Genomic DNA, 22,468 nt, shown 5'->3' with positions numbered 1-22,468 from the left:
TTAAAAGATACTTGCCCTAAGTAGATATTCCTCAAAAGGAAAAATACCAATGGCCGATTAGGTGTGTGGGAAGATGCTTACCCAGCTACTTGAGAGGCTGAGGCAAGAGGATTGTTTGACGCCAGTTCAAAACCAGCAGGCTAAAAAAATAAAAATAAGCAAAGATAAAATAAAGTGCTCAGAATTACTAATCATCAGAGAATATAAGTTAAAGCCACAATGAGGTATCACCTTACATCTCTTAGAAGGGCTGCTATCAGAAAGGCAAAGAGGCCAGAGGTGGTTCACACCTGTAATCCCAGCTTGTCCTTTCAAGACATTTATTTACAGGGCGGTGCCTGTGGCTCAGTCTGTAAGGCGCGGGCTCCATATACTGAGGGTGGCGGGTTCAAACCCGGCCCCGGCCAAACTGCAACCAAAAAATAGCCGGGCGTTGTGGCGGTCGCCTGTAGTCCCAGCTACTCGGGAGCCTGAGGCAAGAGAATCGCTTAAGCCCAGGAGTTGGAGGTTGCTGTGAGCTGTGTGAGGCCACGGCACTCTACCGAGGGCCATAAAGTGAGACTCTGTCTCTACAAAAAAAAAAAAAAAGACATTTATTTACAGTATTTAAATGGCCCGGCTGTGGCTCCCTGTGGTGAGAGGCTGAGGCAGGAAGATCACTTGAAGTCACAAGTTCCAGACTAATCTGGGCAACACAGCAAGACTCCATCTCTACAAAAAAAAAAAAACCTAGCCAGACCTGGTGCCATAGACCTGTAGTCCCAGCTGCTGGGGAGGCTGAACCAGGAGGCTAGTTTGAGAGACTGGGTGTTGGAGGTTGTAGTGAATCACTGCACTCCAGCCCAAGCACAGAGTGAGACATTGTCTCACAAAAATACATAAATAAATAAAGTAAAATAAATAAAAAGACTAAAGAGAACAAGTGTTGGTGAGGATGTAGAAAAACAGGAACTCTTGTGCACTGTTGGTGGCAATGTAAATTAGCACGGTCATCATGGAAAACAGAGTTGTGGGAGAGAAGAAAGGTGAGGAGGAACCTGCAGAGAATTAGGGGGGCCTCAGAAAACTAAGACTCAGTCTGCCCTCTGGTCGGCAATCCCCCCCTGCCTGTGTCTCCAAGGGAAGTGAGATGACAATGTGGAAGAGATGTTGCCCTGCTGCATTCACTGCAGTGCTGGTCAGCACAGTCCAGCCGTGTCAGCAGGGTGAGTGTCCATCAGTGAATAAATGGGTTTAGACACACAGTAGGACGCAATTCAGACCCTAAAAAGAAGGAAATCCTGTCGTTTGCAGTAACATTGATGAACCTGAAGGACATTATGTTAAGAGAAATAAGCCAGACACAGAAAGAGAATACTGCACGACCTCATTTATGTTAAAATGTGGAATCTAAGAACGTTTCTAACTCATACAGGCAGAGAGTAGAATGGTGGTTTCCAGAGGTGAGGGATTAGGAGACATTGGTCATCAGGTACAAGATTTCAGTTGGGAATAAGTTCAGGAGATCCGTTGTACAGCATGGAGACTCCAGTTCCTAGCGATGTATTACATACTTGAAAGTTGCTGAAAGTAAAGTCTAAGTGTTCTCACTACAAAAAAAAGATGCGTGAGTTAATCCACATGTTAGTTTGATTTAGCCATTCTGTTATATATATCAAAACATCATATTGTGACCATAAATACATATATATAATTGTTAATAGTCAATTAAAAAATGAGTGAATAGAAGTTTTTAAAAAGAAGATGCTTGCCAAATGAATACCTTTGGTAATCTGAGCAGGCTGTTCTCCATAACTTCTGAACACTCTGCTTTCACACACCATGGTCTGGGACTCAGTCTTGTCTGTGTATCGTTAAGTTTTACAAATCTCGTGCAACGATTGGTGCGTTATGATCATGTTGGAAAAGTTGGTGCTGTGATAATCATTAGTGAATCACAGCCCTGGACTACAGTGACTTGGGTGAACCAGCGGGAGTTTTTCTAGTGTCAGCTTGTCCTTTCAAGACATTTATTTACAGTATTTAGATGTCCCGGCTGTGGCTCCCTATGTGGACTTAGTCAAATTGTTATCTCAATTGTGTTTTTTTCCCCCTTACAGGTTAAAATTCTTTGTCACCAGTTGCTGGTCCAAGTTTGTGATCTGCTTAGGCTAAAGGACTGTCACCTCTTTGGACTCAGCGTTATACAAAGTAAGTCTTAGTCCCATCTCTGATGAGTGTCACCACCTGTCCCCGAGGAAATGACATTTTAGTCTAGTATTTTTTAATATCATTTACTGTGTAGTTCTTATAAGATTTAGGAGATAAGGTTTGTCTTTATTATAGTTTGAACTTAAAAATTGATTCTTCTTTAGGAACCTGGTTTTTATATGTTTGCTCTTTCATGTTTTAATGAGCCATCTTTGATTTTTGTTTCCTTGCAAATAGGGAACAGCTGGAACCAGTAGGAAAATATCCTAGATATATTTGTAATTTACTTTATTGTCTAATTTTTAACCTTAGACTAACTTTCCTCTTTTCAAGTTCTCTTGCTGTTGACTGTGCGGTATCATAAAGTGATCTATTAATGTGATCTTGTTTTCTTTTTTGTTTCTTATTCTTTCTCTTTTTTCCAGTCAGACTACATGACTTTGAAGTTATAGAGTCAGGTTTTTTTTTTTTTTTTTGAGACAGAGTCTCAAGCTGTCACCCTCCGTAGAGTGCTGTGGCATCACAGCTCACAGCAACCTCAAACTCTTGGGCTTAAGCGATTCTCTTGCCTCAGTCTCCCAAGTAGCTGGGACTACAGGTGCCTGCCACAATGCCCGGCTGTTTTTTGGTGGTAGTTGCCATTGTTGTTTGACAGGCCTGGGCTGGGTTCGAATGCGCCAGCTCTGGTGTATGTGGCTGGCGCCCTAGCCACTGAGCTACAGGGACCGAGCCTATTGGGTCAGTTTTTCTGTATTTTTAATGTGGAGAAGATTTTTTCAGTAAAGGATTTCATTGTAACCCTTTAGTCAGAGTTAGATACCTAGGACTTAACCTGCAGCCATTCTTTACAAGCTTTCTTCTTTCAAGTAATATTTTTAAATTTCTCTAATTTAGCCTTCTATATGCCAAAAACTTAGTGTTTTTGCTCATAGTGTCAAGAAGATAAGTGAAGTATATTTAATTATATTTTATACTCGAATGTGGGTTGTTTTCTATTACTAGAATTGGTTTAAAGGCTTAATACCTGAGGATCTGGTCAGTACCATAAAATGCTTGCAATCACCAGGTTGAAAAGTGTGTTGTGGTCAGCTCATAAACAAGGCTGCTTCTCCAAAATGTGAACTGTTCCAGTTGCCTTATTAAGGAAGGCCGAAGAACATGGAGCAGGGACCATCAGGACCCTTGAACCAGCCATTTGCTGGTCATTTTCTTCCTGTGCGGTTAAAGCAATAAAAACACAACCTCTGAGCTCCTTCCTGGTGTTGGTACATCTCTCAGCCGTTCCATCGAGGAAGGGTCTAGGAGCAGGAAGATGCCCTCTAGATGCTAAGTCACTCCCTACGCTCAAAGTTAGTCTTAACTACAGCTACAGCCAGACTGTTGATCCTCGTTGTTCAACAAGTCAGTCCAATAAAACCAGTTTACAGTTTCCTTATGTTTCAAAATAAGAGTTTAGGTATCCTTTTTAAGAAAGACGTTATACCACGGTGAAAGAATAGGAATCAGATGACCTGGTTCAAATTCTGGTTCTACCACTAACGAGCAGTGTGGCTTTGGACACTGCACCTGACTTAGAGCTCTCAGTGTCAGAGTTCTGTTTTTTTTTCACATTTTGTATAGAAATTACTGCTCCACTGGCTTTGAGGAGTGGTGTGTGCTTGAGAATTCTTAAGGTATAAAGCTCTGGTCAAATTCCGTGGTAGAGATAAAGGGGAAGTTTAAAAATATAGATGTGCTATTGTGGTGAACAGTCTCAATTCAATTCATTATGTTGCTTTTTCATATGGGAGGGAACTCAAACCAAACGCAGATCAGTTTCACCAGGAAGATTGTCTGGTCTTGCCCGTTTCATGTTTAATATGAGAGATGGCAGATAGCATTTGTTGACCTGATAACTGGATTTAAGTAGCATTCCTCCACCCCTTATTTTTTCTGGGATCTTTTCCTTATTATCCCTTTCACTCAAATTGCTTGACTTTATGTGCAATCTATAGCAAGAAAATAGCTTTAGCCTTCCTGGTCTCTTCTGGCATTTTTCCAGACAACTCCTACTCAGCTGGGAGTCACAAAGTGACAAAGTGTGCTTAATCCTCAGAGGAGTCAGGGAGACACACTTCCCTTCCAGAATGAGTACGTTTTTATGCAGTTTTCCATGAGGATCCCCCTTTAGCAGTGATTAGAGAAAAAGAAAAAATACATTTTAAAAACTGATTTAAAAAGCTTTGTACAAGAATGCTGAAGGCGTTTCTTGTGAAATGTCTCTTAAAGTTTCTCTGGGAAATCTGAAAATGTTTGTTTTTTACCAGCTCCTGGTCATGCTCCGATCATCTCTGCGCAGGTTTGAGCAGTGTTGCTTTCTGTCCCCCTTAGGAACGTCACCCCCTTGAAGGGGTTTTTCGGAATTCATGCTTATTTTTTACAAGGTTCTTTTCTTTCCGTGAGATCAATCCCAAAGGCAGTTTGAGTAATAGTTTAGCATTTTGTCATGCTGTGTTTTGATGTGTGGGAGCATGGGGAAGAAATAGTTTCAAAGATTTTTCTTTACTTAGTAGGGGGTCAAGCTTTGTTCCACTTGGACATGTGCTGATGTTGTGAATATTTTCTAATTTCTTGTGTAGCAGTTAAGTTGGTGTTTCTACCCTGCTTTACAATATTGCACCTCTGAGTACAGTCTTTAGTGAGGTAACCAAAAGTATATTTTTCTAAGACTAATACCCATAGTATTAGTGGAAATTAAACTGTAAATCTTTTTTTTTTTTTATTGTTGGGGATTCATTGAGGGTACAATAAGCCAGGTTACACTGATTGCAATTGTTAGGTAAAGTCCCTCTTGGCAATCATGTCTTGCCCCCATAAAGTGTAACACACACCAAGGCCCCACCCACCTCCCTCCTTCCCTCTTTCTGTTTTAAACTGTAAATCTTAATGATCCTAGAAACTAAGAAAGAGCAAAAGTTGGAAACCAACATTTCTTCTAGGTATATTTAATAGAATGTGTTCTGTATTGCAAAAGCAAAATAATGCATAAAGAATCTCATTACTGGCCAGGCACAAGAGGCACATGCGTGTGATCCCAGCTACTTGGGAGGCTGAGGTGGGAGAATTGTTTGAGTTCAGGAGTTCAAGGCCCAGGTGAGACGTCATCTCAAAAAAAAAAAAAAAATAGAAGGAAAACAAAAATGGAAGAATCTCATCACTGTCCACCTCACAGGACCTCTGATCTTTCAGGATCTTACTGAGTTTTCTTCATAGTATTTGAATTCGGAGTACATTCACAAATCTGAAGCTTTAAAATAAACTTGTTTATTTGTATATTCTTTAAAAAAAAATCTGTTCCTCCTTTAGCATCTTGTCTCCTTTTTTAACGTGCAGATAATGAACATGTGTATATGGAGTTGTCGCAAAAGCTTTATAAGTATTGTCCAAAAGAGTGGAAGAAAGAGGCCAGCAAGGTACGGCAATACGAAGTCACTTGGGTGAGATTACATTTATGAGCAAAATTATTTTAATTAAAAAAATGGTTTAATTTAGCTGTTACACATTAGGAAAAAATCTAAAGCAGTACTTTATACAGTAGAGAAGGGGAACAAGAAATGAAGTACGGGTTCTGAAATGTCACAGCCATCGAGTATTAACAGCTTATGGTGTGCGATGCGCATTCCGCATATCTGTTAAATAATGTGTGACATGGGTGGTGCCTCTGGCTCAAAGGAGTAGGGTGCCGGCCCCATGTGCCAGAGGTAGTGGGTTCAAACCCAGCCCTGGCCAAAAACTAAAAATAATGATAATAATAATGTTGTGTGACAACTTTTCATAATCTTGGGGCTAATACTTTGAAGTGAAAAGCGTGAACAAATTATTTATGCCTCTCCTGTGGCTATGCTTGTTGTCAAAACTAGTGTTCTAAAAGTTATTAGATTTATTTATTAAATTCACCACTTGCATTTGATACTTTGTTATTTTATTGTACCGATGCCTGTATTTAGTAAATATCAGTTCCATTTCCATGAAGATCATTCACCGGGAATTTACCTGGTGTTTCCAAGATCCATCCTAGTAAGTTAGGAATAATAATCCTAGATCCTCCGATTTGTATTTAAGAATTCTTGGAATAAACTAGAAGCTTACTTCAAAGCCAGTAACAAATAAAGAACATGAACATCCAAATAACATATTAGGATTCAGTATGTGGAATGTCGGAGAACAAGAGAACATTTGTAATGGGGAGCAAATGGTCACCACAGGGGACAGAGCTGCAGGAGGAGCTGGGGCTCAGCTAGAAACTTTCATGCCATTTATTTTTATCTCCCCTTCTGTTGTCATTGGCATTGCAGTGAGTCGGGTGGGGGATAGTGCCCCGTTTGGCTGTATGACTTTCTAGTTTTACTTGGCTTGCAGATGGGCCCTCACTCACTCCTGTAGATAAAATAAACCCTTTCAGTGTTTAAAAAGTATTTTGCAAAGGATTGTCAGTTGCTTCTGAAACCCGCTTTTGAGATAATTAGGAATAGCTTGATTTTTCTGTGTGTCTTCGTTCCAGGGGATTGATCAGTTTGGGCCTCCCATGATCATTCACTTCCGCGTGCAGTACTACGTGGAGAACGGCAGGCTGATCAGGTACAGGGCTAGCCGGAGCCTCCGCCTCCCCACAGCACTTCCTCCAGCAGGCCAGCAAAGCACCTTGGGCTTGGTGTTTGTCTGTCCTTAGAACATAAACTGCATGAGAGCAGTGATTTTGTTTTCATCTTTTTTGCACACTAATGTAATCCTCAGTCCATAAAACAGAAACAGTAGGCACTCAATACGTATTTGTAGAATGAAAGAATGAGTAATGCTTAGACTCGCAATGCAAATGTTAATATCATTGTCTCACATTTTTTATACTCCACATTTTCATGAAAAAAATCAATAACCAAAAAGATAAACTTTCAAGAAAGAACAAGCATTTTTGTGAGGAATGGAGAGATTAGTTAAAGGATTCTATTTTTTTTCTGGTAGTGGGATGGAGTTTAGAGCAGGGCAGGAACACTCCTATAAAAGTGAATGAGTGTTTGTACAGCCTGGTTTTTCACATTTGGGATTTGGGGTATTGCTTATATTCTTGGTAGTACCTTTAAAGCTAAGATCAAGCCCCGTGGAGCTACCCTGTGAGAATCTTAGTTGGGTTTGACAAAAGCAAGTAAATTGATTCTTTTTCTGGAATTGGGCATATGAAAAATACTATAATTGTTCAGGATACAAATTCAGAAGCTAAGTTTGTATATAAAAATTCAGTGCTGGAAAAATTTCAGAATTTTTCTTGGGCTATATGAAATACTAGAACTGTGAACTCTTTCTTTATATGTGTTTAAACTTTGAGAGACTCCATATGAAAGAACCAAAGATACATTTGGCTATTGAGCTATATGTAAAATTAGTTTGTGATACATACATGTTTATATGTGTGTATGTGGGTGTATATCATCACCAGTACAAGTTAAAAAGTATTAGCCATAAAGAATTTATTTTCAGGCTGATAAACTTCGTTAGTTTTTCTTAGTTGACATAAATTTTTTACTCAGTTTACTTGGTAAGTGTGCAATGCCCTGAAAAGAAGAGACATGTTTTCTGTAACAATTAATTAAGCTTCTGGGGCTAATGAATGTTTAATTGATCCCAAAACCTCTGCTTTTCCCCGGGGATGAACCAGTCCACACAATGTGTAGTCAGCATTATAAAAAGAAGTGCTCTTAAAAGTACTCTGTCCCAAGGGGAAAAATTACATAAATGCTTTATTTTTAAGCTTTCGTACTTAAACATGATCTGGTACTTAAATATGGTCTCAGTTAAAGTAAACCCATGTGTTTTTATTATTATCTGCTAATGACACAAGCCATGAACCTCAGGTAAACATTCAACCTAAAATAACACAGAGGCAAAAAAGCTCGTTAAAATACACACGTTTTTTCTCATACATTTCTGTGTTGATCACAAAGCATCCTATTTGTCAAGGAATGTTTTTGGCCCTTTGACCTCTTTTTCCCCTGTTAGCTCTTCCCACTCTGCATGTTTGATGGGAACAGCGTTTATTTCTGCCCTCAGTGGATTGTAGTGAGCAACTATATTACCATGTCCTTCTGTGGGGAGTATAATTGTCATGACATCAGACTTAAGGAAAGCCTTCACTCCATTCCTTCTCAGAATGTTCTTTTTTTAAAAAAAAAAACAAACAAAAAAAACAAACACACACTATGGTTAAGCAGACTTTTTCCTAGAAGGGTTTATAAACAGGAACGTTTTTAAAAGGGTCTTAGAGTATTTGTAGCATGCTCAGCTAAAAAACAAAACAACAAAGCACAGCTGGGCCGTGGTCTGGCAGGCCCGCCCCTGAGCCTGTGTCCTTGTTCTTGTCATGTGAGAGCGTCCCTGCAGCATTCTGCAGTGATTCCGGCCTTGTTCCTCCTCTCTGAATGAACCAGATGTTGTAAGCCTCAGGAAATGTTATTTTTGTTGTCTGGTAGTCTGGCATGGAGTTGGGGGAGCCCTTGCGACCTCAGGGAGGTGAGGCTGAGACCAGGAATTAGCCACAAGCCTCCCTCTGCCTGGGAGAGGGGGGAGGAGTGGAGACAAAAGGGCTCCTGTCACCAGATGGAGAGCAGGATTTGGGTTCTGTTTACATGCCATTGGATTCTTCCATGAAAATGTGAGTTCTGTTTTCTTTTATTCTCCTAGTGACAGAGCAGCAAGATACTATTATTACTGGCACCTGAGGAAACAAGTGCTCCATTCTCAGTGTGTGCTCCGGGAGGAGGCCTACTTCCTGCTGGCAGCCTTCGCCCTGCAGGCTGATCTTGGGAACTTCAAAAGGGACAAGCACCGTGGGAAGTACTTTGAGCCCGAGGCTTACTTCCCAGCTTGGGTAGGCACTGCTGCAGAGTCTGAAGAGAGGTTTCTCCGCACATTTCTGGTTCCTCGTGCCACTACTCTGGCTCCTTCTAGAAATGGGGGCCGGGTGTTTATGGCCAGCGGGGCATGGGACACGCAAAGTCCCCATGCTCACTCTGCCAAGAGTTGGCAGAGGATTGTGGTCCCTCCTGAGTATGAGGGGCAGGAGTCTGCCAGCCTCCGGGCATCCACATGGCTTGGACGCCTGGTCTTACCTGGAGCAGCATTTTCTCCTTTGAAGGGAGGCAAACATGACTCTTTAGGTGAAGATCACACTTCCCCCTATACTGAGAAAACACATAGAAGTCAGCTTCTTGCTCTGGCTACCAGGTCATTCACTCCCTGGAGAGCAGCCACACCCTTAGGGGGCAAGAGAGCGGAGGTTATTCCCACGGGAATGGTCTCAGCTGCCCTTTCTCCACCTCACCCGTTCCTGCTCCCATCCTTCCAGCAGGTCTCACCCACCCATCCTCAGGGGACAAGATTACCCCTCTTCTCTTTTCTTCTCAGCACAGCCTCTGGAAGGGTTGTGTGTATTTGATATTTTAGCTTCTTTCCTCCCACACATATTCCGCCTGCCTTCTTCCCTGCCCCCCAGTGCCCCGGCCAGAGCTGTTCCCCGGGCTGGACGGTGAGCTCCGTCCCCGCAGACCTCAGGGAGTCTTCACTGACTCTCACTGCTTGCCACACCTGCCTCTTAACCACTCACATCTTGGGAGATCCTCTCCACATTCATTTTTAAATCATCACCTACGTGTAGGCAACTCTCAGATCTGTCTCCCCAGTATCCCTGAGGTAACTGTTCACGGGCTCCTCAAACTCAGAACGTCCCAAGTCAGCTTCGTCTTCTTGCCCCCTCTGTTCTGCGCATTCCTCCCTCCGGGTGGTTGAAAGTCACGAGGAACTCTGCCTTAGCACGTTCCTCCCCACTGCCCCGTCCACTCAGCTACAGCGCCCTTAGGACACATGCTTGATTACCTGTCACCCAGCTGAAGAAGGACATTTCTGTGGTTGTGTACATCGCTGGTTCCCCTAAATGCTCTTTGCACGCCCTCCCCATCGTGGTCCCTGCCATTTCCCAGGTTCCAGCTCTCTGCGCACTGTTGCAGAAGCTTGTCCCTGCCTCAGTCTTTACTCCACAGCCTGCAGGTGAGATGATCTGGCTTTCGATTTAATCCCTTCAGGGGCTTCCTTGTCACCTGTGGAGTGAAGCCTGGGCTCCCAAGCATGACTCGCCATGATGTGGTCCCAGCCAGCCTTTCCAGCTTCCTGTCTGGCTGTCCTGCACTTTGGACTCTGCTGTGGCGACAGGCAGCAGCTGACAATCTTCACACTTGCAGGCCTTTCTTCTCGCAGCTCCTTTAGCCAATGAAGCCCCTCTCCCCGTCCCCCGGCAAAGCCCTACGCATCTGCTAGGACTCAGCTCGGCGTGTTTCCTTCTGGGCTGGCAGTCCAGGTGCCCAGTGCGCACTGCTGGGCTCAGGGGAACCCTGGCCATAGTGTTTGTACATCTTACTTTCAAGTGATCTGCTTATCTCCTGCCTCCAGCAAGCTAAGTGTTTCTTAATATGCTCAAAAGAATAGGCGTAAACTGGACCTTTTCTGTTCATCAGTGTTTCACATTGAGGTGCTCTGTAAGATTTTGTTGACCGACTTAACCAGGCTTGGGGGAAAGCACAGGATGTCGAGGTGATTGCTGCTTCTAGGGAGCGTTTACATACTTGGGAGTCATCAGGGACTCACTGAGTCTGGGTGACTTAAATCAGCTTCCCAGTTAGTGTCCCATGATGTCCAGCATGCTGAGACACCAGTTTCTTCCACCGTTGGGGGTCATCAAAACAGTCCACTTCAGTGCCCTTACAAATGTTATTTTCGATGTGTTTTTGGCCTAAAAAGAGGTAGACAAGGGCCAATTCATGATCACCATGTAAAAGGAATCTAGACGGGAGACAAATCTGTAACTTAGAGTTCTCAGGAGAACTTGATAAGTGGCAGTCATTCATCACATTTAATTGGCTATAAAATATTCAATAGGAAGAAACCAAATGTCAGTATTTGGAAAGACATTGTAAAACTAAAAATTCTCTAATTTTTTCTGATTATTTTAAACACTGTTCTTTTTGCTCACATTGCCTAATTCTTTCTGTATTTTACATTAGTCCTCATGAAATCAGCTAAGGCTGTAATCACTACCTTTTTCTTAGCCTCTCGCTAGTGGATACTGAATATTTTTTGACATTTAATGGCTCAGACGACTGTCTGGTGAAAATCTAAGTCACGTTGAATCACACTAAATATTGGCATGAAATTGTTTTCTCGTGAGTTTTCCAATAGAGTTTTCATACCAGCCTCTTACGCAAAAACCAAAAGTGTTCCAGGCAGTTCCTAGTAGTCCCTCGCCCCCTGTGGACAGCCAGTCAGCACCGCCCACTCTGCGGCTGACCTTTGCAGAGTTAAATGGGATCCAGACCCTCCAGGTGTGCCTCCAGTAGACACATTTCATGCAGCGGCACTTCTGCAAGTATAGACAATGCTGTGTACAAAGTTATGCAAGTTTGTGTGGCTGTTTTTCTTGCTGACTTTAAAGCCAAGAGAACCTATTTTTCCTATTTCTTGTGAGTTTTTCTTCCTAGACATGCAGTATATACCATAGCTAAATTGACTTTGTGTGACAGCTTCTGTATCAGCTCAGTCTGCCTAGTAACATCACAGATGGTGACAACAGAATAGAGGTGGGAATTTCCTACTTTAGATTCTCTTCCTTTCATCATTTGGGGAGTCGGGGTGGTACTGACATCCCTCCACCGAATGTGGCCTTGCACAGCCTGCTGTCCCCACAGGTCGTGTCCAGGAGGGGGAAGGACTACATCCTGAAGCACATCCCCAACATGCACAAGGATCAGTTTGCACTGACGGCCTCCGAGGCGCATCTCAAGTACATCAAGGAGGCCGTGCGCCTGGACGACGTCGCTGTGCACCACTACAGATTGTATAAGGTACAAGCTGCAGTAAGTCCATAGCTTCTGAGAAGAAAATTTCTACTGAAACGTATTTCATTTTTTGAAAGGCTTCGAAGGAGCCTCGTCTGAACTGCCGTCTGTTCATCTTGGAGGCAGTGGTGTTTCCCTGCCCTGTCAGCAGGATGGTTCCAATCATGAGATGACAAGCGGCCCCAAAGTGTGAATCTGGCCTTTTAATGATTATGGAATATTTTTCTTCCCCCCAAATCTGCTTTTCTGTTTTAAGGAGAACATTCGTGCCTTGCGAATGATCAATAGTTAATATTCCTTGAAATGAAGCCTCATCCATATCATATCCATTAATTATAGAAAATCACCACAGCAGCTAACATGTATGGAGTCAACCGTGTCTACTGGGAACACTTTATCCTTCTCTTTAGTCCCCCACAACTCCTATAAGAAAGCACCTGTAACCTTCACTTTATAGACCATGAAACTAAGGCATAAGGAGATTAAATAATTTCACCTGAGCTCACAAAACTAAGTGGCATAGCTGGGATTCAGCCCAGGCCTTCCTGATAACAAAGCCTGTGTGGGAAGCCACTGTCCCCCATGCTCCTCACTCCACAGTTACCCTGGTTTGTGTTCTGTGCCTCTCTAGCCTCATTTTTCCTGCTGGGGCAGAAGTCACATATCCAAATAACACCGGAGGCTATGTCTGCAGGGAACCCTCACACCCCTGTTTACTATTCTGTCTTTTGTCCCTTGCTCGTCCCTATTCTACAAACACCAGTTTGCCGACTGAAACTCCTAAATCCCCACTTCAGCATTCAGAGGTAGACTCTCAGATCCAGTGGGGTGAAGTGGCTAAGAGCATGTCAGTTGGGCCTAACTGCTTGGGATTGAATCCCATCTTGGCTTCTTGCTACATGACCTTGTGCAAGGTACTTAACCTCTCTGAGTTTCCGTTTGCCTGCGGTTAGATGGGGACAGTAGCATACCTACCTCTGAGGGTCACTGCAGACTAAGGGGATGGATGGAGGCAAGGTGCTCAGAGTGTGATCAACACGTGTTAGTCAGGATGCCGAGCTCGGTGCCCTCAGCACTGTGCGGTGGAGACTGCTCGGTAGCCACACCCTTTGTGGCAAGATCAGCAGAATGAGACCGCTGGAGACCGGGCTTTAGATTGGACGCACTGTTCCGTAATCTTGTTAGCTGCTTCAGAAAGCTTAAAAAGGGGACCCATTGCTGGTTGTTCTGTCTCTCTTCCCTGCCCGGGAGATGCGTTGTTAATGACCCTCATCCTTGAAAGGCATGGTTAAGTTTCAGAAGATCTCTTAGGGCTTAGTTCCTAGAGGACTGAAGTTATTCTTCCCTTAAGAGATTTCATTTGTGACACTTAATTTACATGAGAATAGGCAAAAAATGACATTTTCCACAACGACTTTGTATCTTAAAATGTATTAAAAGGACAAATGATATATTAGAAAGGCTATGGCCTCAGACTCAGCTACCAGTTAGAAAGCCTGTGTCCCTCCTCATTACTGCTGGGATCCTAGGCAACCGTCCTACAGCCCGGAGCTGTCTGTTGAGTGGGAGTGACATCCTTCACAAGGCTGGGAGGATTGAGTGAGAGAGTGGATTTGAAATGAGTGGAATACCTGTCATGTTAGTGAGTGCTTACTGCATATTAATTGCTTCTTGCCTTATTTCTTGGGAGGCTTGCTATTTTAACAAATCTTATTAAGAAATAAGAATCAAACACTAATATGTGGGAGCTAACGGATGGTACACACGGTCACTAAGTAGAGCAGTAATGGACTTTAAGAAGGCGCAGTGGTGGTGAAGATACAGCCATGCTTACTGCCGGGCACAGCGTGCCCTGTCCTGGTGACCCGCACACTGAAAGCTGTGACGTCTGCGTTACACGGTTTGTCTGTGTAGCAATATTTGTGTCCCCATATATATATATGTGTGTGTGTGTGTGTATATATATATATATTTTTGGTAGAGACAGAGTCTCACTTTATCGCCCTCGGTAGAATGTTGTGGTGTCACAGCTCACAGCAACCTCCAGCTCTGGGGCGCAGGCGATTCTCCTGCCTCTGCCTCCCGAGTAGCTGGGACTACGGCACCTGCCACAACGCCCGGCTATTTTTTTTGTTGTTGCAGTTCAGCCGGGGCCAGGTTTGAACCCACCACCCTCGGTATATGGGGCCGGCACCCTACTCACTGAGCCACAGGTGCCACCCTGCCCCCTAATATTTTGAAATAAAAATTATTAAAAAATAAAAACAAATCTCTTAGCAAAGTAGATGTCCCCAGTTTGTCTTTTGTATAAAAATTAATCTTCAAGTCTGTTAGAAATATACACTTGAAGTGTGGTATTTCTAAATTATATAGAAATGACTCTTTTCTGCTTAAAACAAGATAGTTAATAAAAATGTAACTGAATGAAATGAGAGAATTGATCCTGTTACTTGAAGGGACAGTTTTCATTCTCTGGAAAAATCAACTGGCAGCATTAAATCTGCTTCCCTTAGCGCTTATCGTAAACTGGAAGTGAGGTAAACTAAAGCCCAGAAAACGTCATGAAAACGATTATTTTCTGCCCCTTCCCCACCAGTACACACCTCATATGTGAACAACCAACATTTTGTGAGCACAGTCGTATTTCAGAAAGCAATCAGGAAAACCTTGAGAGGGAAATTGGCTGAAACACACAGCAGAATGGGTTGATTTCTCCTTAAACCTTATAGTGTCTGTGCCTTTCTTGATGTGAAAATAAACTGGTTGGAAAGAAACAGCCAAGTAGTGAAAATAGGCTGTCTTCTCTTTACTATGCCAGGCAAGGATACATTTTCTAAAATTCTTTCTTCCCATGTTCATGGGAAAATTGGCACTGAACTTAATAAAGATATACATATATCCACTTATTTTTGTTGCAAAATCTCATAATGAAAATACTTCAGTTTTATTTATCTTCCATTCCGCACATTATACCTAATACATGCTCATTACATTATGAGCACTTAAAAAGATGTAGCCAAAGTTTAGAGTACATTTTTAATTGTAGAATTATTTTCCTTATGCTTGTTGTAGTTTATTTCTTACAGCTTATGGTTTACCTGATGTATATCATATTGGCGAGAGATCATTGAACGTCTTAAAAATAAATATTTCCAAACTAACTGAACGTAAAGGTACAACCTTATTATTTATCCTCATGAGAGCGTTAAATATTTAGTTCTTAAATATTTAGTCAGCTTTCCTCTGACTTTGGCTTCAGTGCTAGGAGATTTGCCCAACATACTAAGTTTGATGCATCTCAAAATATAACTAGGAGTATTAGATTTAAGATTCTAACATCTGAGAAAAGAATAAGTGTAAGATGGAAGGTTTAAAGAAATTAAGTGATACAAAACCTGCAAAAATAGTCTTATTTACTAGAGTTTTCAATAACCTAATATTTAGAATAGTGTCAGATATGAAAGTGTATAGTATAATGAAAGCATTCACATGTCAATATCAGAAATTTGGAAAGTGTAGAGTGTACCATTACTGATTTTATACATGCCCATGATTTTCTTCAATATTTTAAGAAACTAGGGATATAGAAAGACTTGAGCAGTTATCTAAGTCAAAAACTTTCTTGGGTACAATGTAAGAATACCCAGCATACTCCCTGGGTGAAGGCCTCAACTATAACTTGAACTTTACCTAACAAACACAAACAATGGAACCTAATCATCTGTATCCTCATATTGATCTGAAAGGAATTTAAAAAAACAAAAAGGAACCTGTAGGAATATCCCTAAGGTCATGGACGGGATGAGCAGTGGTCACAAAAACATCTTTTTGTTGTTGTTCTGATAAAATTCACTTTCATCAATACTAAACAACACACAGACAGTTAGCAAACAAAGAAAATATAAAAAAAAAACAAAAAAACAGAATTACCCACCATCCTGCTGCATAGACTACTGGGGAGCTTGGGAGCTGGGCATCTCTCGTGTTCTCAGACGTATTAGACACATTCCCTGTGGGCGCAGCATGTGCTGTTTGGTGGGTGCCCTGAAGCCGAGATTCACCTGTTGTATGTGCTGTAGGTATATGGAATGGAATTCAACTCGTACCCCTAAATCTATTAAAATCCAAAAAGGAGAAAAATGTAAAAAAAAAACCCTACTAATCATAAAATTTTTGTCTGTTTATTTGGTACTGGGTTATCCATTGTAAAAGGAAAATGTACTTTTTCATAAGGTCTTATTCCTACAGGATAAAAGGGAAATTGAAGCTTCGCTCACCCTTGGGTTGACCATGAGAGGAATACAGATTTTTCAGGTTGGTAAATGAGTGTGTCTCAGATGCTGCTGAGCGTGTCTTGCAGTTACAGTGTGCTGTGTGGTCCTGCCTCGGGTTCAGTGGTGCCTTCTCAGCACTGACTAGTCATCATTTCCTACTCGTCCAGCACAGACGTGGATGATGCAGGATGGATACAGTGACTCGGCTGCAACAAGCCAGAGATTAGCCCAGGTCCATCATCAGCAGATCATTAATTTCTAAACATTTTTTAAATAAAAAATGGAGCATTTAGAACTGTGGGAAGAAAAATGTCATTTTAGTATGATGCCTGCTACACATTTTAATTTCCGATATACTTTTCTAATAAAACTTTTTCCTCGAATAAGTAATAACTGTCACCCCTTAACAGGTAAGATGGTGTTATTCTCTTGCCATCAACAGGGGAGGGAGAGAAAACCTCTTTCTACAAGACACAGGAAAATATAGAGATGACTTTGATGTAGGCACAGATCGGTCACGAAATTCTGAGTGTCTTAGTGTATCTTTTGCGTGCCTGAGTCTTTGGGACTTTTTATTTAAATTTAAGGAGCAGCCAGAAGGGGACAGATTGCCTTGCAGGGCCGGTTAATGCCGTCATTCCCAAACCAAAAGCTATAGAATCATGTCATTGGTCTTTCTAGTTACTATCTGCACTTTGCCAAAGAGAGTTAGGGGACCTCCTTCAGATTGTAATTACTGCATTTTAGTTTTCTGGGAGAGAAATTAAATCCGTTTTACAGTATTGGTCATTTTTCCCACTTCATGTTCATTTTAATTCCTTCTATAGAATTTAGATGAAGAGAAGCAATTACTTTATGATTTCCCCTGGACAAATGTTGGAAAGTTGGTGTTTGTGGTAAGTTTTATTTAAATAATTTTTTTTTTAAGGTCTCTTCAGTAGTTTCTATGGATTTTTCTTTTCTTTTTTTAGTTTTTTTGTGGTTAATCATTGTTGTCTCAGGCACAAAAGTTGCTATTTTATAAAAGTTGAAACTGAGGATGATTTGCTTCCTTGTATTCTCAGTCTATGCCGTGATTCTTGTCACTCTTTCACTACTTGAAATCAAAGACTCTTGGCTCAGCAGCTGGGGCACCAGCCACATACACCGGGGCTGGCGGGTTCTAACTCAGCCCGGGCCTGCCAAACAACAGCGACAACTACAACCAAAAAATAGCCAGGCCTTGTGGAGGGTTCCTGTAGTCCCAGCTCCTTGGGAGGCTGAGGCAAGAGAATCGCTTAAGCCCAAGAGTTTGAGGTGGCTGTGAGCTGTGACACCATGGCACTCTACTGAGGGCAACATGGTGAGACTCTGTCTCAAAAAAAAAAAAAACTTACAGCAAAAAAAAAATTACTAATTTTAATTCGTGCACCTGGCCCCTACCACACTCTTACTAATTTTAATTCGTGCGCCTGGCCCCTACCACACTCCCCTAAGTTATTCTAGTTGCAGAAGAAATGTAGTGGGCAAGGGAGAAGTTGAGCTCAGTAAATGGAGTTACTACATGTCATTAAAAGCCCACAGCAGAGGGCCTGGAAAACAGAAAGGCGTGGTCACAGGGTACATTACTCTGAGAATGGAGGGTGGTCAGTTCTTTAAAAGTTCTTTTGAGCAAAGAATGAAGAGTTACATAAAAAGATGTTTCTATTAATATCTGACTATTTAAAACTCATCCTTTTAAAGAAAGGTCTACGGTTCTTAACAAGAGAAACATTTTTATTTTTACTGCAATAAGAATAATACGGTTTCTTTTGTTAGAGCAAATTTTCCCAGCTATTTCTCTTTTTTGCCAGCTATATCCATTGTTTATAGCATTCAAAGAATTATGGTTTAAAGTGTGCACATTTTTATATGTGGTCATTAAAATCTGTAATTCTGCTTTTTTGAGAAACAATTGGAAGAAATACACAAAGAAAGGAGGAAGGTGAAGATTTGTAGACAGGTGTTTCTCTCCTGTACGGAAGTGGCCTGGACATTAAAGGGCCGTATACTGATGGAGTGTGTGGGCACCAAGCCCACCCTGCCCATTCTGATTTCACATTACTGTGATTACCTGGGCATGGTTCAAGCTGATTGCACTTAACTCATACATTAAATGGGGCCTGGCTGGCCCCCTCCTCATTGCCTGTCTTTCATTTAGGTTCCTTATGAAAGGATCTAAGCTGTTTCTAAATGAGCAGATTCTAACCCCACCAGCTCCTTTCATGTCCCAAATTAAGTAGGAATAAAATGCACTTAAGAAATTGAGTTCTTAATTTAGGGTCCTGGACTTAGTGGCCACTGAATCTAGTTATTCATCAGTCTTATCTAAGGAGCTTAAGACACAGATTTCTCGGGTTAATCTTCCTCCCACAAGAGATTTTTGACTCAGTCGGCCTGAGTCAAGACCAGGAAGGTATTGTCTGCCTGGCTGTGGGACCTTAAGCCAGCGATGTAACCCCTCGGTGTCTTGGTTTCATTCTAAAATGGAATAATTTGTCCTCCCCATAGACCTGTGATGAGGATTAAACGAATTAATACATGTTAGTGCCCCATAAATGTCCGTTGTTACTAATTCAGCCTCGGGATCCACTAGTGATTCCTTTAAAATAAACGTCCCATCCCTGCCGAGGCCACACAAACCCATGTTGCTCTGCGCCGCGTTTACAGAGTGTGGCTGGACTGCCTTCCCTTCCCGCCTCACCTTGCTCTGCAGATGCGATCCTTGTATCTGAAATACTCCTTTCTGTAATTCTGTTTCCGTATTCATCATTAGGGAAGTTAAAGAAATTCATAATATTTCATAACTGTAAGGAGCTTTGCCAAACCCTCACCCTCAAAGTCGGACTTGATGTTGTTGATCCCAGACGGAGAGAGTGATACTCCTCTATCTCTGCTGGTAGCTGCTGCTTCTCTTTCCCATCTCATCCCTCCAGCCACCAGCTTCCCCTGTTGCCCAGCTAGAGAAGTTTCCGGTTTTTCCAAACCCTAGATAGGTATCCTGTGTTGTTTACTATATAACTCCTTATTTATTTCTTTCCCAGCATTTACCATCAACGGTCCTTGTTTTACGTGTGTATTTACCATCTCTCCTGCTGGGATGTGGCACCAGGAGGCTGGGAACCTTGTCAGTCTACCCACTGTCATTTCTCAGTGCCCAGACAGTGTTTGGGACATGTTCATATCTCTTCTAGACTTTGTCACCTCGTCTGCTGGGCTGGGGTGTGGGGAGTGCCTTTGAGTGTGCTTTCCTCCTGGGCCCTTCTTCTCCATTGCACAAATAGCCTGACCAGCCAGAGAAAGCAAGGGTCATCCTCAGCTGCCTTCCGTAGTCAGTGTTTACCTGGAGGCCCTGGCTAGATACTTCCCTGAAGGTTTGGTAATCCTCCATCCTTGTGACATTTTTGACAACAAAAACAATAACTTATCCTTCGGAATTTTAAGTGGAGCTTTATACATTTATTTCTGAATCTATAGTTTTCTTTATTAAATGGGAAATGAAGGGGACCTTGCCAAGTCAGATTTTTCTTCCTAAGTTTGATCCATGCTTTCCCTGCACAGGGTAAGAAATTTGAGATTTTGCCGGATGGCTTGCCCTCTGCCAGGAAGCTCATATACTACACAGGGTGCCCCTCGCGCTCCAGACACCTCCTGCAGCTCCTGAGCAACAGCCACCGTCTCTATATGAACCTGCAGCCCGTCCTGCGCCACATCCGGAAGCTGGAGGAGAGCGAAGGTAGTGTGGCCAGGGGGAGGCACTGCTGCACCGCCTGGGGCCACCTCTGCGGCTGCCAGGGACTTGGGTTTAAGTTCCTGCAGATTGGGGTCTGGGAACTGGGACTGCCAAGATTCAGAGCAGCATTTCTTTCTTTTTTTTATTGTTAAATCATAGCTGTGTACATTAGTGCAATCAAGGGGTACAATGTGCTGGTTTCATATACAATCTGAAATATTCTCATCAAACCGTTCAACATAGCCTTCATGGCATTTTCTTAGTTATTGTATGAAGACATTTGTATTCTGCCTTTAGTAAGTTTCGCCTGTACCCATTCTAAGATGCACCGTAGGTGTGGCCCCACCCACTACCCTCCCTCCACCCTAACCTCCCCCCTCCCTTCCCCTTCCTAGGCCCTTTCCTCATAGTCTTGGGCTATAGTTGGCTTATAGCCTTCATGTGAAAGCTATAATTTAGCTTCATAGTAGGGCTGAGTACATTGGATACTTTTTCTTCATTTCTATTCACATCTCCGGCTGTTCGCGAAGGCTCGGTGTTGGCTGGAGGGCCATGCCCCTTAGCACTCCTCAGAATATCTCAGTGACCCCAGGTATTTAGCTGTCTCTGAGTACAGATTCTGGAAGGTTTCTCCACACCTGGCTTGAAAATCCTTGCAAAAAGCCACTGTGTAAAGGTGCAGGACAAGGATTATCCACAACTCAGATTTTATATGCATCTCGGAGCTGTGTGTATGCCGTGGCCCACTGTGGTGGGATTATCCACAGGCAGCGTGGAATTCTTCTGGTGTGGGTGTTCCTCAGGCCATTGTCAATAAAGATAGGTCCACAGGTGTATCTCCAGATGTCTTTGATTGGCAGCTGAGAGGCCCTAAGGTCTGGCCCAGCAAGAATGACAAAGGAGAGGGACTTTTGGGGGGTGGGGATTTTTTTCATGTAGTCCTGTGGGGCCTGCTGAGATGCAGGTGGGGCAGAGCAAGCTGCCTGGTGCCCTGGAGTCCTGGGCCCTGAAAGAGGGCCCAGCGGGGTGAGGAAGAGCAGAGCATTGTGAGGGGCTCCACCATTAGACTTCACCGTGGTCAGCCCTTCTCATCTGGCAAAATCTGGAACTGTGAAGGAAAAGCATGAATTAAATTAGATAAACCCTGTGGTTTCTCCATTTTACACAGCCCAACTTCTAATCACCAAAAATTAGAAGCTGGGTGTGTTGCTTTTTTTTTAAACTTCTCAAGGTTTTCAATTTGCCTTGCAGATTCATTCTGTAGTAACTCTTTTGGTAATCAGATCTATGGTGATTCGATTAGATTTGGAGTGGTGGCATGAACGTCAGGATGCAGATTCGCATCCTAGGTTCATATCTGAAACGAGTTTCCACCCTGCAGACCATAACCTTTCCCCCAGAAGCAGGACGAATACCGGCCTCTCTTAGAATGACAGAGGCCTTACAGCAGTTGGCGCTTCTGATGGGTTTCTCTCAGAAACTTTCTCCGTCAAATGAGACCCCGTTTGGAGACTCGCTTGTAATTTAGTAGCAGTTGAAACTTGAGTCTCCCCATTGTCTGCCACCAAACCATATCTGTCTTTGGAGGGAACTGGTCACACTGTCAGGTGTATGGGCCGCCGCTGCTGCCAAACCTCCTTTCTTCCCAGGATTACTCATCAGTGTAACAAACCTCTCTCCTGTGCTGACACGAATATTAAGAGGAGCTCAGGGGACAGGAGCATCGAGGGAACCTGTGAGATCAGGTGCACGGCCCATATTGGCAGGTCTACTTGTGTCCTGAACGGGCAACGTGGCACCTTGAGAAGTTCGTTCCTTCTACCCACTCTCTCCGTCTGTAGCATTTTAGTAAATTCTTGTTCACATGACCTTAAAGGAGCTCTTTAGAACCTGAGAGAATTAATGACCCTACTCTATAGGTTCTAAGGTAAAATTACAAAGAATTTTGAGCCCTTAGAGGGGCAGGCTCTGTCCATTGCCAGTTACAGTTCTGGTGTCTTGGTTTCTTTTGTGCTGCTGCAATAAAAGGCCAGCGGCTGGGTGATTTATAAAGAAGAGAAGGTTATTTCCTCAGTTTTGGAGGCTGGGAAGTCCAAGGTTGAGGGGCCAGCCTTTGACAAGGGCCTTCTTGCTGTGTCATCTCGTGATGAGAGGCAGGAGGACAAAGGGGGTGAGGAGGGAGAGAGGAAGGGGCCAGGCCTGCAGCAGTGGCCTTGTTATCCGTGAAGGCAGAGCCCTTGGGCCCTAGACATCTCTGCAGGGCCCCAGGTCTGAAGATGCTCACGTGCTGTCAGGTGTGATCATGATTCAGGAGGGTGAAACCATTACTCAAACCATGC

At 42.9% G+C, this 22,468-nt stretch overlaps 1 protein-coding gene across 8 annotated transcripts in view; it reads left to right on the top strand.

Moving 5' to 3' along the window:
• Positions 1–22,468, top strand: part of FRMD6 (FERM domain containing 6) — a 106,790-nt gene that overhangs the window by 70,808 nt on the left and 13,514 nt on the right. For 6 of the 8 annotated variants that reach the window (XM_053593580.1, XM_053593578.1, XM_053593577.1 and 3 more), the window contains exons 3-10: positions 2,100–2,190; positions 5,563–5,666; positions 6,731–6,807; positions 8,902–9,088; positions 11,955–12,110; positions 16,353–16,418; positions 17,206–17,274; positions 19,958–20,132. In XM_053593580.1, coding sequence (XP_053449555.1) covers positions 2,100–2,190; positions 5,563–5,666; positions 6,731–6,807; positions 8,902–9,088; positions 11,955–12,110; positions 16,353–16,418; positions 17,206–17,274; positions 19,958–20,132 — 925 coding nt within the window. Of the gene's footprint in view, positions 1–2,099; positions 2,191–5,562; positions 5,667–6,730; positions 6,808–8,901; positions 9,089–11,954; positions 12,111–16,352; positions 16,419–16,438; positions 16,611–17,205; positions 17,275–19,957; positions 20,133–22,468 lie in introns of those variants that run through there. The other 2 variants (XM_053593583.1, XM_053593585.1) reach the window with 2 other exon arrangements.

The sequence above is a fragment of the Nycticebus coucang genome, chromosome 6 (assembly GCF_027406575.1).
Source record: "Nycticebus coucang isolate mNycCou1 chromosome 6, mNycCou1.pri, whole genome shotgun sequence".
NCBI classification, from domain to species: domain Eukaryota; kingdom Metazoa; phylum Chordata; class Mammalia; order Primates; family Lorisidae; genus Nycticebus; species Nycticebus coucang.
Note: the sequence above shows the minus strand (reverse complement) of the source record. Positions and strands in the feature narration are given on the sequence as shown.